Source organism: Gymnoscopelus braueri (genome assembly GCF_963280865.1).
Source record: "Gymnoscopelus braueri genome assembly, chromosome: 13".
In the NCBI taxonomy this organism is placed as follows: domain Eukaryota; kingdom Metazoa; phylum Chordata; class Actinopteri; order Myctophiformes; family Myctophidae; genus Gymnoscopelus; species Gymnoscopelus braueri.
This window is the reverse complement of record NC_137615.1, coordinates 8,208,793-8,224,614: the sequence shown is the minus strand read 5'-3', so window position 1 is coordinate 8,224,614 and position 15,822 is coordinate 8,208,793. Positions and strand designations below refer to the sequence as shown.

Here is a 15,822-nt window from a genome sequence, read left to right as displayed (position 1 = left end):
TACAGCCTAATTTGCATGAATCATTTCCTGTTCGCGCCACAAAGAGATCAAGTAACATCTTCCTTTTCTTGAGTTACCGAAGCACTTCAACAAGACGATAGAATGTACTTTGAAATATTTATTATTTTCTTTGGAGCAGTTTGCACCTATGAACAAAGTTAGTAGGCTACATGATTATTTCCTATCCTGAACTTATGTAGTGATTACATATCTTCATTTCAGGGAAGATCAGTAATAAACAGAGGTGGGTAGAGTAGCCAAAAGTCATCCAAATAATTACTTAGTAAACTTAAGAAAGCTAAAATTTAGTGAAGAAACTACTCAAGCACTGGGTAACTTCTGAGCAACTTCAGATTTATTGTTTCAATAAAATAAAAAAGGAGCACAAGTGCTAGTTGCAATATACCCATTTTTAAATCATTATCATTATAGGCTATATATTACATTAATCTCTAAACTGCTCATTTGGAGGCAGATAATTAGTGTGTACATGGGTTTCTATTTAAAAAAAAATACACTGAAATGCAGTTGCACTGCAGACTAAATTATTCTAAATGATTAGGTGCTAGTCTATGAGTCAGATAATATTTTCATAATTGATTTAACCATATAATAGCCACAGAAAAGACAAATAACATCATAATGGCTGTTTCCACATCAATTTAATGCATGTATTAATCAGAGCACACACATACAGTAAGAATGTAGCAATAGAAGAACACTAAATATTATTATCATTATAGGAAAGGGGGGCGACTCGTGATCTACTCCAAAGATGAAGCTGTGATGGGGGAGGAGAACACTCTCATCTGCTTTGTCAACCACTTTTCCCCTCCTTCCATCAAAGTGAAGTGGACCAAGAATGATGAGGAAATCACTGTAGAAGATCATGTTCTCTCATATTTACTTAATCCCGATCGGACCTACCACCACATCTCCACCCTGACCTTCACCCCCCAGCAGGGGCGGATTAACCCTTCGTGGTGCCCAGTGCTTGGACCCGGTTCGGTGCCCCCCGGGATTGAGGTGCTTCAGCACCTCAAGCCCGTTGGATAAGCCACCACTGCCCCCCAGGAGGGAGACGTCTATGCCTGTACTGTGGAGCATGAAGCTCTGCAGCCTCAGACCGGGTCTTGGGGTGAGAACCTTACAAGGGGTGAGAACCTTACAAGTTCAAAGTTATATGTGTGTGTGTGTGTGTGTGTGTGTGTGTGTGTGTGTGTGTGTGTGTGTGTGTGTGTGTGTGTGTGTGTGTGTGTGTGTGTGTGTATGTGTGTGTATATATATATATATATATATATATATATATATATATATATATATATATATATATATATATATGTATGCATATGTATATAGTGGTATATATTCTTACTTTAGAGTAGGATTATTTTTAACCCATTTCTCGTTATGCCAATTAGCCCTCCCTAAACATTTCTGTGTTTCCACTGCTAGTGCACCTTACTGGCTCACCTGCCAGTGAGGAGCACCCACCGGGAGTGCCTCCGTCCTACTCCTCCCGTTCAACAGTCCCCACTGACAGGATCCACCCAAGCCCATAGCAGTCGCTAGTGCAGTGACCAAGATCACTCTTGCCACCCGACTTCCCTCCCCAACCACCGGCTTCGAATGCTTTGAATGGGAGATTATCACGCTTTATCAGACCATTGAATGGGCGAGTAGGCGACGAGTAGGCGATATACGGACCTACCCGCGATTTGTCCGACCATTCATTGGGCGTAATCAGGAGCTACTGACCTACTTGGAGGCGGAGCAGTCCCCACAACAATATTTACGATTCTGTGCCTATCGGTATATAACTCCAACGGCGCTGAGTAGGCTCAGGCGAACGTCACACCGTTCAGGACGGCAACTCGGTCGCTTTAGCTCCCTCGGTGGTCCTTCACGGGGTGACAGTTTGCCTGAGACTGCGCGCCTCTGTCATGGTACGAAACCAAAACCAAAACCGAAACTGAACTATTTAAGTCATCTCCGTTGGTAGGTCAGTATGTCTTGATAACACCCAATGAATGGTCTGATAAATCGCGGGTAGGTCAGTATGTCGCCTACTTCGCCCATTCAATGGTCTAATAAAAGGTGATAATGTCCCATTCAATGCATTGATAGCATCCGAATCAGGTGCCCCAACATGGACAAATGATGTTCTTATTGTGACCCTCGTCCAAGACGGATTCACTACAGTGGGTTCTAGCCTCTAGACTTCATGGTGGTGGGCAGTTTACTTTACCCCTGCACCACCTGAGCGCCTGACCAGTTCAAAGTTTTGATGGCCAGTCATAATTGATATCCCAACAATCAAATAAAATACAATAAAAAGTGTGTTGTTAAAGGTAGGGTAAGTGATTTTCTTATAGCTCTATATTCTGATAGTACTCATTGCTACAGTATAGAGTATTTGTTCAGTAACACAAGTCTCCATGTCTCTCCAGCTCTTTAGTAAACATAACATGCCTTTTCAGGTCAGGATACCAATTTTATCCACTCAGGATAGATAACTCAGTCAGGATACAGATTAAACAAGTGAAATTGGAAGAATTGATGACAAAAATACATTTGCAGACAAAATTAGAACTGGAACACATTAAAATGAAGCTGATAAATGGGTTCTCTCTCCTGATTGGCTAACATTTTGTCAACTACCTGAAAATGTATATTTTGTTTATCAAAGAGCTGGAGAGACAAGGAGAACCCTGTTACTGAACAAACGCTCAATAGCAATGATTCCATCAGAATATATAGAGTTTTAACCTTTTAACAAAAAAACGTTTTGTTTTAACCAAAATATATCACTTAACCTACCTTGAAGAGATTGTATTTTTTAAATATATTCCTTAATTGCTTGTAAAATATTTAGTATGAACGCAGTGCTAGTGTGTAAGGTAAAAAAAGGAGTGATCAAACAGTTCCATGGTGTATCATTGATGTGTTGTTCACAGATCCTGACATCACTGAGAGCAGCTCTGCTCCAGCTGTCTTCTGTGGAGTTGGTCTGACTCTGGGTCTGCTGGGCATCACTACTGGAACATTCCTCTTTGTTAAAGCAAAATATTTAGACTGAAATGAATACTACTTCATTATGCTCATGGCATTGTCCTGTTTAGATTGATGAATAAGTAACTACTGTACCGTCAGTTATATTTTTAATATAGTAAACAGATGCACTCACACAGCTTAGTGAATATTTCACTATAGACTTTATTTAATTAATTTTAATTCGTTTTATATACATTTGTATTTTAATTTAGCCCATAACTGAATTAATCTATTTGCAAACATTTTAAACATGGCCTATACAAGTTTAAGAATATTTTTTACTTGATAAAATGTAAAATGTGAAACAAAGAATGTGTTCCAAAGATATTTTATGACAGTTTATTTAAGTCCTAATCTGAATCTTTACAGCAGGAAGTTGTCCAACAGTAACTGTACTTTATGCACTTTTCAGTAAGAACTGGAATCTTGTATGCAGTGTTTGTCATGCTTTAGTTTATATAACTTTGCATCTCCTGTAAAATAAAACAAATTGAAGTTTATGTTTGTTGTCTGGACCTTAAGTAAACTATACACCAACTATAGAGCTGAATAAAATCTCGACTCAAGGGAGCTGTAACAGAAAAACACCTAAGTAAAACTGAACTTAAACTTTCCCATGACAACAAGGAAGAATGTTTGATGTTGTTTTGTGACTGAGAATGAGGAAAAACAAAAATCTAACCCTGGCATCAACAATGAACAAAAACATTCCTGTTTGGCAACATCACAACAACCTGTAGCTTCCTCCTTCTCAAAGCTTCACTCCAGTATACAAAAGAGAATATTAACTGACTAGGATTACTATTATTATATTAACAGACCGATGACAATATTAGGAAATTAAACTGTTATCTGGAGCTGTTTGCACTTGTTCACATGATTGAGTATTTAGTTAACCCATTAAGACCTGAGAAGATTCTAGAAATGTCTTCTAAATCCTAACAATTTTTTGAAAGAAAAACCCAAAAATGTTTCTCCTTGATTTTTCAAAAATAGCAGATATACAAGCTCATAGCGCGGCACTCCGTGCCGCGCTATGAGCTTGTATATCTGCTATTTTTGAATAGCCAAAGAAATCTAAAGTGACACAGATGCGTTCCAGGTATCAATGGGTTAAAGGTAGTAGCCTAAGTGATTTTTTTGTTTTTTGTTTAAAGGTTAAAGCACTATATTATGATAGTAATCATTGCTATAGAGTCTTTGTTCAGTAAAAGAGTACCCATTTATCAGCTTATATTTTGTAGTGTTCCAGTTTTGTCTGCTCATTTGTAGTGCCATCGCTTCCAATTTCACTTGTTTAATCTGTATTCTGTGCAGGTTCTCTCTCCTGATTGGTTAAAATAGGTATCCCGACCTGAAAATCAATTTTCTGTTTAATAAGAGATAAGAGCAGGAGAGACGGGGAGACTCCTTACAGAGTTACTGAACAAACACTATATATCAATGATACTATCAGAATATAGCTTTAGCCTCTAGCTATTAACACTTATTTTAACAAAAACATATCACTTACCCTACCTTTAATTTAAGATTGTGGGGTGATGTCTGATTTAAGCAGTCATAGACATTTCTTTGGCAAATGTAGTTGTTTTTCTTGGCATTCAACCTCCACCTGCATTCTATTATGTTTCTGTTTTCTTCCTCATGACTTCACTAATCATTCCTTCTCAAAGAACACTGGCAGTGACTTAATTATCGTTGCCAGTTTCCTTCTCTTTTCCTTCAGGTATAATTTTGTTTTATTTTATGGAGGGACAGGACAACAGCTACTGCATAGCACAACAGCTTACAAGCTCAGAAATAAATATACATATTTAACCAAAACACACCATACACATAAACCATTTTATATTGAATATTTTTAAACCTAGGGAAATCTAATTGCACACTAATCCAGAAGGCTTTTGGCATGCCTGTAGGAAATGTATTTTCTCAGGCCACTGTTTTTAGTTAAATGTTACACTTTTAACTGCCATGTAAATATCTAAACATGCAACTTATCTGAATTGATAGCTCAGCTATAGGTCTAGACCAGATGGTTAGCCAGCTTGCTTGCTCATGGCCAATATAACACCCTGATGAATCACACAATACAACTTCAACAAGTTCTTTACCAGATCAGTTACACAGAAATAAGCTTGAACTTGCCTTATTATTTCTGACACAAAACCTCTCTGAAATGCTCTTGTCTGGTGTTAAGAGAGGGAAGTTAAAATCATGGCTACTGTAACTGATGAGGGCTCTAAGAGAGAGATAACTCCATTTCACCCATTTAACGCTTTCAAACTACAGTAGAAGGTGTTTGATGTAGGATAACAAATTATTGTAAAGGCTTTTACGTTAATGAGTGACAAAATACAAATATTATCTAGATTCTATGCTGTTAAAGACCAAATTACAGAATCAGTCAGTTCTGCGTTTTATGACCAATTTATTCATAAAAACAGTAATATATTTGCCATAGATATGATCATTCATCTGGATACATTACAGACTAATTATAACTGGGAAAAACAATGCAGCATAAGATCATCATGTCCTTTATACTAAACACCAGTGGTGGAAAGTAACTAAGTACATTCACTCAAGTAGCCTACTCCACTTTAATTACTAGCAGATTAAAATGATTATATCATAAAACAAACATTAACCACTTATTTTATACTTAAGCTATTCGTACTGTAAGTAGCCAATCTAAAAGCTCACAACACGATGTGACACGTTGTGAGCTTGAATATCTGCTATTTTCAAAAGATTTTGAAACATTTGAGTACTTTCAGTTTGGTACTGTATGTATACAGTATTTTGACGCCAGTTCTTTTGTACTTTTTTACTAAAGTCACATTTGTAACGGAGTACTTTTATATTGTCCAAAATCTGAGTACTTCCACCACTGACACTTGCACACTTCACTAAGCTCTATGAATAAAACAAAAGATAAAAGATAGAAATAAGAAAACAATCCATCCCCAAAATAGTGACAAATGATGATTTTTCAATAAGGCCTTCAGCCACTATTGTCTTTTTGTCATGACAACAAAATGTAAAACCTTTTAAAATAGTAATGGCTCCTGTTCTCCCTCTGACTCTCTTCTTAAAGGAATACGAACATAATTAGCTTTGCTCTAACCTAAATGTATATCTGGCAATATAACAGCAGTACATTATGATTGTTCAGAGCATTACAATAAGACCACCTCACATGCACAGGTTACAGTTCTGGTTCTGAAGCTTCATCCATCCCTCCAGGTGGAAGGAGTTCTTCAACAGGACCCGAAGCTTCATCCATCCTCCTAGTTGGAAGGAGTTCTTCAACAGGAACCAACACCTGATCTGTTGACATCAGTAGAGCATTATTATTTTCTAGAATTGTAAATGTATAAAGTCTTTTTTTAAACCTTCATTTAACTAGTAAAGTCTCCTAAGAGAGACATGACCAAGACCCCCCAACAACACAAAAACAACAAAAACATGCATCACAGTTGAGTAAAGGTGAATTGAAAACATCCTAATTATTTTGTCTCCAGTTCCTTAATTTTCAATTTAGAAACAGTTAACTAGATTAATTAGTGAAGGAGTTATCTGTAGGTGTGATTGTGGTCCTCTTACCTTGGTTCAGAGTGATGTGTGCTGCAGACTTTTTCTTGTAGTAGATCAATCCAGTGAACACAAAGACCAGGCCAAGCAGCAAACCAGTTGATCCAACCACTATTTGATCCCTGTCTGACTCAGGAAGGGAGGAGTCTGAAATGTTCACACAAATCTTCTCTTAGAAACGACTCATACTGTTTAGTACACCGTGCAGCTTCACCAACTCTTAATTTATAATTTGGGATATTATTTAATGCAGTAAAGTAACTCATGAGTTGAACATTTTAATGTTGTTGCTCCTGCAACGACAATAACAATAACATAATTGAATTTAATCATACATAATTCAATAAACACTAGGGCCGGGACTTTATCGCGTTAATTTCGATCAATTAATTGCAGAAAAAATATTGCGTAATTTTTTTTAAACATATTTTAATCGCACCTATTTTTGCACCGCGGAACGTTTCTCGCTGGACGAGTTTCAGACGGACCGATCATACCAGCGCACCAACCCCAACGTGCTTCTCACACAACAACAAGCTGCAGCCATAGAGTTAAAAATAATAGAGAGGGCACCCGATATCCCCTCCCATCCACTTGCATTGAGTTGCTCACACAGCACATGGGCCGAAATCACCCCTTCTTCCGGGTTGTGAAATGTGGTGGGCCAGGCCTATTTGGGGCTCCAGCGCGTGACGCGTTTTGCGGTGCACGATGCGGTAATTAATTAAACTACTATAAAACAACAGTAACAACACACTCTACCAGCCTCCAGTGGTGGAAAATAGCAGATCTACAAGCTAACAATGCATTGCGCTTGTAGATCTGCTATTTTCAAATGGCCAATATAGGGCTTAAGTGGTTACTGTATGTTTTGTAATAATAATCGAAATCTACAAAGTAACTAGTAACTAAAGTTTTCAAATAATTGTAGTGGAGTAAAAGTACAATATTTGCCTCTGAGATATAGTGTGGAGTAGAAGTAAAAGTATTAGAAATTGGAAATACTCGAGTCAAGTGCAAATACCTCGAAATTGTACTTAAGTACAGTTCTTGAGTACATGTACTTAAAGACTTATGCCAAAATCCATTTGAAAAAATTGCTTTTCACTGTTCTCAGGTCAAATATTGATATGCGATTAAAATGTGATTAATTGCGATTAATTAATTACAAAGTCTCTAATTAATTAGATACATTTTTTTGAATCGAGTCCCAGCCCTATAACACACTCATACCCCAGTGTTGAAACATTGGCTCAGTGAGGCTGGGGTGTTCCACCATACAGGTGATCGTCTCTCCTGATGTTGGAGTGTGCTCCAGGAAGGAATGGAATTGATAATAGAAATCTCCATCACTCAACACCTGAGATGAACTGATATCTGTAGTGATTTCCTGTCCGTCTCTCAGCCATGTGACTAGGATTTGTTTGGGGTAAAAGTTGTATGCACTGCACACAAGCATGGATGGATGTCTGCCACTGGACGGCTTCACTGATTTCACTGCCATGTTGGGTTTAGCTGTAAATACACCTGGAACAAACAAGATATGGAATAGAAATATATTGCTCACAATTTTGCAGCACCCTTGTATTCCCTGAGATTTATTAGATGCATATTATGTATGTACACACATGGCATTTCTTCTCCATTACCTCCATGATTGAAGTATTTTCTTATCGCTGGTATGTTGTCATAGCACAAAATGTGCACCTCATATATGGGGATATATTGTGTGCCATGTGTGTTCCAACGTTTTGCTAGTCCTATGCCAAAGGCTGTGTGCCCTGTCCAGTTGCCTTGGGTGCTGTTCCAGGCTATAGATGTTTCTTTGTTTAAACCTAAAGTTTGGATGTACTCGATTTCCTCAAGATCATGACCTTTGATTGAACAGTAAGCAATTGCCTGAAAGAAATTTCCATTCGAAGAAACTGTAATGGAATGACACAAAAGTATTGATGTTATTTATACTAAAAACGAATCAATCAACTAAAATTGTAATATAGTACCTACTATAGCTCAATAATATCTGTAACTTAACTTACAAGAAAGAAATACTGCCATTTAATATTTCTTTGATACATAGAAAGTAATTTCACTCACCCAGACCGAGAAGAGAGAAAGTAAAAAAAATCTTGATATACATGCTTTCATATCAATAAATATATCCAGCAATAAAGGTTCTGTGTCAGGAGATGTTAAGTTGTGCACAGGAGCTCAATACTGACGATGAAACAAACAGAAGGAAATGAATGAAAGTCACAGCTCTCTCACAATGAGACTCCGCCTTTAATGTGACAATAAAATACACTCACTAGTGAGGTCTAAAGTCAAGGCAAGCACGACTACGTTTCTTGGATATATCTGTGTTTTTCCCAGGCACTGTAAATACATTTAGTAATAATAATGTGTTAACTTACTGTGATGAGGGTTGTCTATTCATCATTAGTAATGCCAACTTTGCTAATTAGTAATTACTAGATTAAAAACCTTTCTTTTTGATAGGGGAGCAAGAGGCTTATCCCTCTCCACCTCTCCGCCCATCCCTCCTCCTCTTTAAGAGGAGGAGGGATGGGGGAGATACACACTCCCTGGATGCCAGAGCAGAACCTTTGCCCCAAATTGTTCACATCGGCCTGTTATTGCGCCACCAGGAGTCTGGTTATTGCACAAAAAAAAAATTCTCATATTACTGATTTTGTCCACACATCACGTACATTGGTACTGTACTGCCCTCGCTACGTGTACATTAGTGTACATAGTTAGACAGTCAGCCAAACGCCTTTTTAAAAAATACATGGGAGTCAGGTAGTAGGATAAGGATAAGGATAATTCCTTTTAACAGGACGTTCATGAGAGTCCTTGCGGGCTTGTTTCCAATGAGGGCCTGTGAGCAATTAGGGGTTAAGAGTCTTGCACAGGGACAAATTTCATTTCATCGACACATATGCTGGCGTGGCCTGAAATCGTACCTGGGGCAACCAGGGCCTCTGGCTCCCTAGGCGGGCTCACTAACCACTCAGCTATGGCAGCTATGGCCGCCCCAAGCTCCTGTGTTTTATTGTCACTCTTGCACGTCATCAACAAATGGAGTAAAACTATGAAAAATAATTAAATGTAAAGACTAGAAAAGGTGCTCCTCAGAGCACAGGTCTCCGCCAAGTCAGGTATGTTATTGTGGGCCAGCAATGTTGATGGAATATGAAGAATCGGACAGATCTGTCTTGATCACACTACTAGAGATAATGTGTGACGATTTAAGAGATGTTTGGACAAAATGTATATCAAAAGATTTGTTTGGCAAAAATCTAGCTATATAATAGGGCAATGTTAAAAGGGTGGCATTTGTTCCTCAACGTAGCAGAAGGAGCAAGCGCATTTTCCGGCAGTGGAAGCTGCCGCGGAACTGCCGGTGGAGGAGCGGCAGCTGCCGGTAGTGACTGCCGGCGGCTGCCGGCGGTGGAGCCATTTTTGTGTTTTCTTCAAAACACACATTTTGCTACTACTCCTACAGATTTTGTCCGAAGTACACATTATCTCTGTGGTCATGTGATCAAGAATTTCCCATTCCAAGTGGCTATGACCAAAGTTTGCGGGTCCTGGGTTGGCAGAGACCTGTGCTCCGAGGAGCACACTTTTCAAGTTGCAAATGCGATTGTAGAGGTCGTCAGCAGAATTTGGGTAACAGTTGTCCTACAACAAGCCATACATACAACATCTGCTCTGAAATACGTGTGAGGCACACTTATTGAGCACTTTTGAGCACTTTGGGGCTCAATAGGGGGCTGGGAGTCCCGCCCCTCCCCATCTCGTAATCGTCCATCCAAGGGAAAACATACATCTCCAAGAGAAACTGTTTCAAATCGGACTGGCACAGTGTGAAAAAAAATCCTTGCTCTATTACTAAGGACAAACTGTTTCTTAACGGAAAGTGTGGTCACTGCAGAGGAGGCTGACATAGTCCGCCCCACGGGGAGTTAGACCATACCAAAGTCAGAATCACGGAACAGTGAAGGAAAGGGACAATACTGAGGGAAATAGCTCCCTATTTCCCCTCAATATTGTCCCGCTCCTTCCCCAGAGAAAACGTCACTGTCTAACGCTTGGGACAGACAGACATTTCTCAGGAATCCCCTCATGAACAAAATCAAGGAAAATCCCCTCTCGAAGTGATGAGTTGTCAGAGAAGTGGGGGCTGAACGAGCCCAAAGTGGAGCTGACACGCAGAGCACAAATGACATTTAACCAGAACAGTGTAACACCACAGCCCCTGATAGCGAAGTGCAGCGGGCCTGACCATACTTTTTTTAATGTAACCTCTTGGTGGTGATGAGAGGGCAGCAAAATATTAAAGTTGAAAAAATACTTTCTTTTAAGTTTCTCTTAATCGATTTTTTAGGAAAAAACTAAATGTGTTAAAACAATCCTCTGAGGTTTTCAGTAAAGTGAGAGAGTCCTTTTCAGGGACAGAGACATTAACAAGAATGAGGAAACACTACAGCTTAATTTGCATGAATCATTTCCTGTTCGCGCCACAAAGAGATCAAGTAACATCTTCCTTTTCTTGAGTTAATACAGTAGATACTGCAGCACTTCAACAAGACGATAGAATGTACTTTGAAATATGTATTCTTTTCTCTGGAGCTGTTTGCACCTATGAACAAAGTAAGTAGGCTACATGATTATTTCCTATCCTGATCTTATGTAGTTTTGCAAGTGATTACATATCTTCATTTCAGGGAAGATCAATAAATAATAAACAGAGGCATGGGTAGAGTAGCCAAAAGTCATCCAAATAATTACTTAGTAAACTTAAGAAAGCATTTAGTGAAGAAACTACTCAAGCACTGAGTAACTTCTGAGCAACTTCAGATTCATTGTTTCAATAAAATAAAAAAGGAGCACAAGTGCTAGTTGCAATATACAGTAACCATTTTTTAAATCATTATCATTATAGGCTATTTTACATTAATCTCTAAACTGTTCATGTGGAGGCAGATAATTAGTGTGTGTACATGGTTTTCTATTAAAAACAATTCTACAGTGCACTGCAGACTGCAATTTGTAATAATTTACAATTTATTTCTGAATGATTATGTGCTAGAGTTTATGAGTCAGATTCTATTTTCATAATTTCATAATTGATTAAACCATATACGTAATAGCCACAGAAAGGCCAAATAACATCATAATGGCTGTTTCCACATCAAATAAATGCATGTATTAATTAGAGCACACACATAGGAATGTAGCAATAGCAGAACACTAAATATTATTATTATTATTACAGGGCCAGGCTGCCAGCATGGCTCCGTTTTGATATTGGCATTATTCTTCCGATTCTTCTTCTTCTTCTTCTGCCACTTTTCGCAGTTCTGGCTTAACCGTGCATACGCTTTTTACGAAACTCGGCCATATGTTAGGTAGATGGTCATGAAAAACTATCAAGAAATAATTCTCACAATCTTTCGTCAAAAGGTGGCGCTATAGCACTCAATTGAAAATGCCAACTTTGAACAGGTACAACTCATGCCCTGTTTGACCTACAGCCATACAGCCAACTTTGATACTCACTGACTTTTGACCTCTGACCTTTAGATCTCCCATCATTTTGAATTATATGAAAAACAGTTCAAATCTATGGAATCCTGGGATTTTTTAGCAATTTGCATGAAACTTTTTATGCCGACATAACGTATGAGCCAATGAATATTGCAGTTTTATGACAATTATTCATCTGCCCCTAACACATACATGCAGACTCACATTTCTTTGAAAAAAATGCAATAATGTAGAGGGTCATTCCAAATCACTGAAACCAATCTTACTCCAATTGGTCAAATGGGGGCGCTATAGCATTTTTTTGAAAATGCAAACTTTAAACAGGCAAAAGTCATGCCTCGTTTGGCAGACAGCCATTAAACCTGCTTACTCATGAGGAACACATCTATCACGTTGACCAGTAAGCTCCGCCCTTAGATTGTCCGCAATTTTGAGCAGTTTGAAAAACACTTAAACCCAGGATTTCTCAGCTATTTGTGTGAAACTGTATCATCTGTGTGATCTATTTTTTCACAGGTGCTTGTCTGTTGGTCCAATGGCTTCTCGCTTAAACGTGTGCCTCACAACCTGAGGGTCGCCAGTTAAAGCCTCACTTGTTGCGGACTTCATTAAAGTTGCATTGCACACAACATGATTGTGTCAATTAATACATGAGCAATTGTTAAAGATAACCTGAAATGCTTATTTGAGAGTATGTTTTTTCAATGTACGACATACTTCATTGTGAAAATAGCCGATCTACAATCTCACAACCTTTCAGATGGCAACGTTTTGTGAGCTTGTAGATCGGCTACTTTCACTGGTTTCTGTTCCGAGGAGACATTCAATTTCTCTATCCGTAGATGGTTAGGGAACCAGTGATCTAGAGTACTTAGCATAACAGAGGCCTGGTCCGTCAGGGACGGAAAGACTTATAGATGTCAACAGACACCACAAGGACTATCATATCTCTAGCTCAATGAGAAGAAAGGCGGCCTATGAGTCCAGAGGTCACTGGTTCGATCCCTGTCCCCGACAATGTGTTGAGGCGATCGTGATTTCGCATTCGTTGGCTTACGCGTAGTATTTCTTGAGGTTAGGGGTAGGCAAAGTTTTACTGAGGTTAGGGTTAGTGAGGGTTTAAAATGCTCATTTGTTAATTGCATGGTCTTCTTTCTCTCAAGTTCAGTCTTCTATGTTTCTATGGCTTATTGTGCATATTACTTATCATTGCTTCTTTCTTTCTTCTCTCTGCAATCACTGGCCCCGTATTATTGCTGCTTGCAGCTATATTTATTATTACAATTATTATTATTATAGGAGTGCGGGGACGACTTGGGTGAGTAGAAACAACTCTTTCTCTCTGTCTCTCTCTCACTCGCGCGCGCGTGCGCATGCCCTCTCTCTCACTCTCTTGTTGACTGCCTTTACTTCCCTTGTTTCTCTTGTCTGTGCTACAATACACAATACGTTCTCGGTTTTAATGTAAATCTAGGATTCAGTTGACATGGTTCCAGTCTATGAACATTGTTTAGGTAAAAAACATGCAGAAATGTACAGTGTCATGTCCAGTGCTGGCCCACAAGAGTAACCTAAAATGATTGTAAGAGCTAGTACTTTGGAAAATAATTTATGAATTCTTCTTTTTCAGCAAGTCATAGACTTAAATATACCCATGGGTGCTCTGATTCTGGTGGTTTTCTAATCTCTGTGACATTGGATGATGATGAAATCTACTACACAGACTATAAGAAAGGAAAGGTAGAGTGGGCTGCTAGGTACCCATTAGATGCACACAGTCCCTATGCCTACGGTGAAATGCTCAACCAACATCATTGGTGCCTATCCCTGAAGGACACCTGGGTACTACAAGAAAAATCAGTGAAACAGGTCAACGGTAAGTTTTTTTTTCATTGTTAGGGTCCATTCATACCAGTAGTACACTTTAGATGTACAGTACTGCATAATGTCAGACATATCCTAACTATTTTATGAAGAATTAAATAGTCTAACAATCTGCCAAACAAATGATCTTGTTAACCATCAGATGCTCCTGAGACTGTGATCTACTCCAAAAATGAAGCGGTGATGGGGGAGGAGAACACTCTCATCTGCTTTGTCAACCACTTTTTCCCTCCTTCCATCAAAGTGAAGTGGACCAAGAATGATGAGGAAGTCACTGTAGAAGATCGTGTTCTCTCGTATCTGATCAATCCTGATCGGACCTACCGCCACATCTCCACCCTGACCTTCACCCCCCAGGAGGGAGACGTCTATGCCTGTACTGTGGAGCATGAAGCTCTGCAGGAACCTGAGACCAGGTTTTGGGGTGAGAACCTTACAAGTTCAAAGTTATATTTTCTTTACAATAATTTAGAGTAGGACATTTTTGTAACCCATTTTCCTTTCCCAGTTTAGCTGTTATGCCAATTAGCCCTCCCTACACATTTCTGTGTTGCCACTGCTAGTGCACCTTACTGGCTCACCTGCCAGTGAGGAGCACTGGCAGGTGACTAAAAATATCCATGAATTCTCTATGGGGTGACTAATTGATAGGAAAAAAATCTTTTGGGGTGAACTATCCCTTTAAGAGATAGATATGTAGTTGTATCTTTTTAATATATTATTCAGTTACTTAATTTATTGTAAAATATTTAGTATGAACGCAGTGCTAGTGTGTGAGGTAAAAGGAGTGATCAAACAGTTCCACGGTGTTTCATTGATATGTTCACAGATCCTGACATCACTGAGAGCAGCTCTACTCCAGCTGTCTTCTGTGGAGTTGGTCTGACTCTGGGTCTGCTGGGCATCACTACTGGAACATTCCTCCTTGTTAAAGCTAAATATTTGGACTGAAATGAATACTACTTCATTGTGCTCATGGCATTGTCCTGTTTAGAATGGTGAATAAGTAACTACTGTCAGTTATATTTTTAATATAGTAAACAGATGCACTCACACAGCTTAGTGAATATTTCACTATTAATTGACATATTTTCTGCTTCCATTTCAGTCGTGCTACACTGAGTTTGTGCTTCAGTTCACACTAGTGGGGGGAGGGTGCAAAACAGTTAAAGTATCCCTTATTTCATTGATGGTTTTATCATCTTTATGTTTTCTATTAAATATGTATTCTAATTTAACCCATAATTTAATTAATTTAACCTATATGTGTGGCTCTATTTGCAAAGATTGTAAAAATGGCCTATAAAAGTTGAAGAATATTTTTACATGATGAAATGTCAGAAAAAACAATAATGTATTCAAATATTTTATGACAGTTCAGATATTTTATGACAGTTTATTTAATTCCTAATCTGAATCTTTACTGCAGGAAGTTGTCCAACAGTAACCGTACTTTATGCACTTTTCTGTAACTTTGAACTGGAATCTTGTATGGAGTGGTGTTTGATCAGGTTTAGCTTATATAACTTTGCATCTCCTGTAAAAAATAAAACAAATCATTGAAGTTAATGTTTGTTATCTGGACCTTAAGTAAACTATACACCAACTATAGACCTGAACAAAATATCGACTCAGGGAAACTGTAACAGAAAAACACCACAATACTGAACTTGAACTTTCCCATGACAACAAGGAAGAATGTTTGATGTTGTGGTGTGACTGAGAATGAGG

General features: G+C 38.5%; 4 protein-coding genes across 5 annotated transcripts in view; 2 read left to right on the top strand and 2 right to left on the bottom strand.

The window, feature by feature from the left end:
- The window catches only part of LOC308098723 (cytoplasmic phosphatidylinositol transfer protein 1-like), a gene marked incomplete at its 5' end in the record, with an annotated part of 188,967 nt that overhangs the window by 103,240 nt on the left and 69,905 nt on the right, over positions 1 to 15,822 (bottom strand). The window lies entirely within an intron of this gene.
- Positions 87 to 15,655, top strand: LOC308098736 (H-2 class II histocompatibility antigen, A-Q alpha chain-like). Of its 2 annotated transcripts, none has more exons than XM_080447167.1 (4): positions 87 to 157; positions 13,838 to 14,083; positions 14,234 to 14,515; positions 14,921 to 15,655. In XM_080447167.1, the coding sequence occupies exons 1-4, from the start codon at positions 103 to 105 to the stop codon at positions 15,040 to 15,042; spliced, it is 705 nt and encodes a 234-aa protein (XP_080303293.1). In that variant the 5' UTR covers positions 87 to 102; the 3' UTR covers positions 15,043 to 15,655. The 2 variants fall into 2 exon arrangements, with proteins under 2 accessions (XP_080303293.1, XP_080303292.1); XM_080447166.1 differs by lacking the exon at positions 87 to 157 and adding an exon at positions 11,145 to 11,310.
- On the top strand, positions 787 to 3,205 carry LOC308098583 (rano class II histocompatibility antigen, B alpha chain-like; the record flags this gene model as incomplete). Its single annotated transcript, XM_080446993.1, has 3 exons — positions 787 to 879; positions 1,075 to 1,138; positions 2,925 to 3,205. 3 exons carry the CDS (start codon positions 787 to 789, stop codon positions 3,077 to 3,079), a joined length of 312 nt encoding a protein of 103 aa, XP_080303119.1. The 3' UTR covers positions 3,080 to 3,205.
- On the bottom strand, positions 4,705 to 8,896 carry LOC308098727 (rano class II histocompatibility antigen, A beta chain-like). Its single transcript, XM_080447154.1, has 5 exons — positions 8,749 to 8,896; positions 8,301 to 8,576; positions 7,885 to 8,178; positions 6,664 to 6,798; positions 4,705 to 6,387 (listed from the first exon to the last, which is right to left on the bottom strand). Exons 1-5 carry the CDS (start codon positions 8,789 to 8,791, stop codon positions 6,266 to 6,268), a joined length of 870 nt encoding a protein of 289 aa, XP_080303280.1. The 5' UTR covers positions 8,792 to 8,896; the 3' UTR covers positions 4,705 to 6,265.

Bases quoted from the DNA above. Each gene is read 5' to 3' on its own strand.
- LOC308098727 (XM_080447154.1), bottom strand. From the start codon at position 8,791: ATGTATATCAAGATTTTTTTTACTTTCTCTCTTCTCGGTCTGG. The intron at 8,179-8,300 runs GTAATGGAGAAG...TGTTTGTTCCAG, and splicing joins AAAATACTTCAATCATGGAG to GTGTATTTACAGCTAAACCC. The intron at 6,799-7,884 runs GTATGAGTGTGT...TGAACATTTCAG, and splicing joins GCCAATGTTTCAACACTGGG to ACTCCTCCCTTCCTGAGTCA.
- LOC308098736 (XM_080447167.1), top strand. From the start codon at position 103: ATGTACTTTGAAATATTTATTATTTTCTTTGGAGCAGTTTGCACCTAT. The intron at 158-13,837 runs GTTAGTAGGCTA...CTTCTTTTTCAG, and splicing joins AGTTTGCACCTATGAACAAA to CAAGTCATAGACTTAAATAT. The intron at 14,084-14,233 runs GTAAGTTTTTTT...GTTAACCATCAG, and splicing joins ATCAGTGAAACAGGTCAACG to ATGCTCCTGAGACTGTGATC.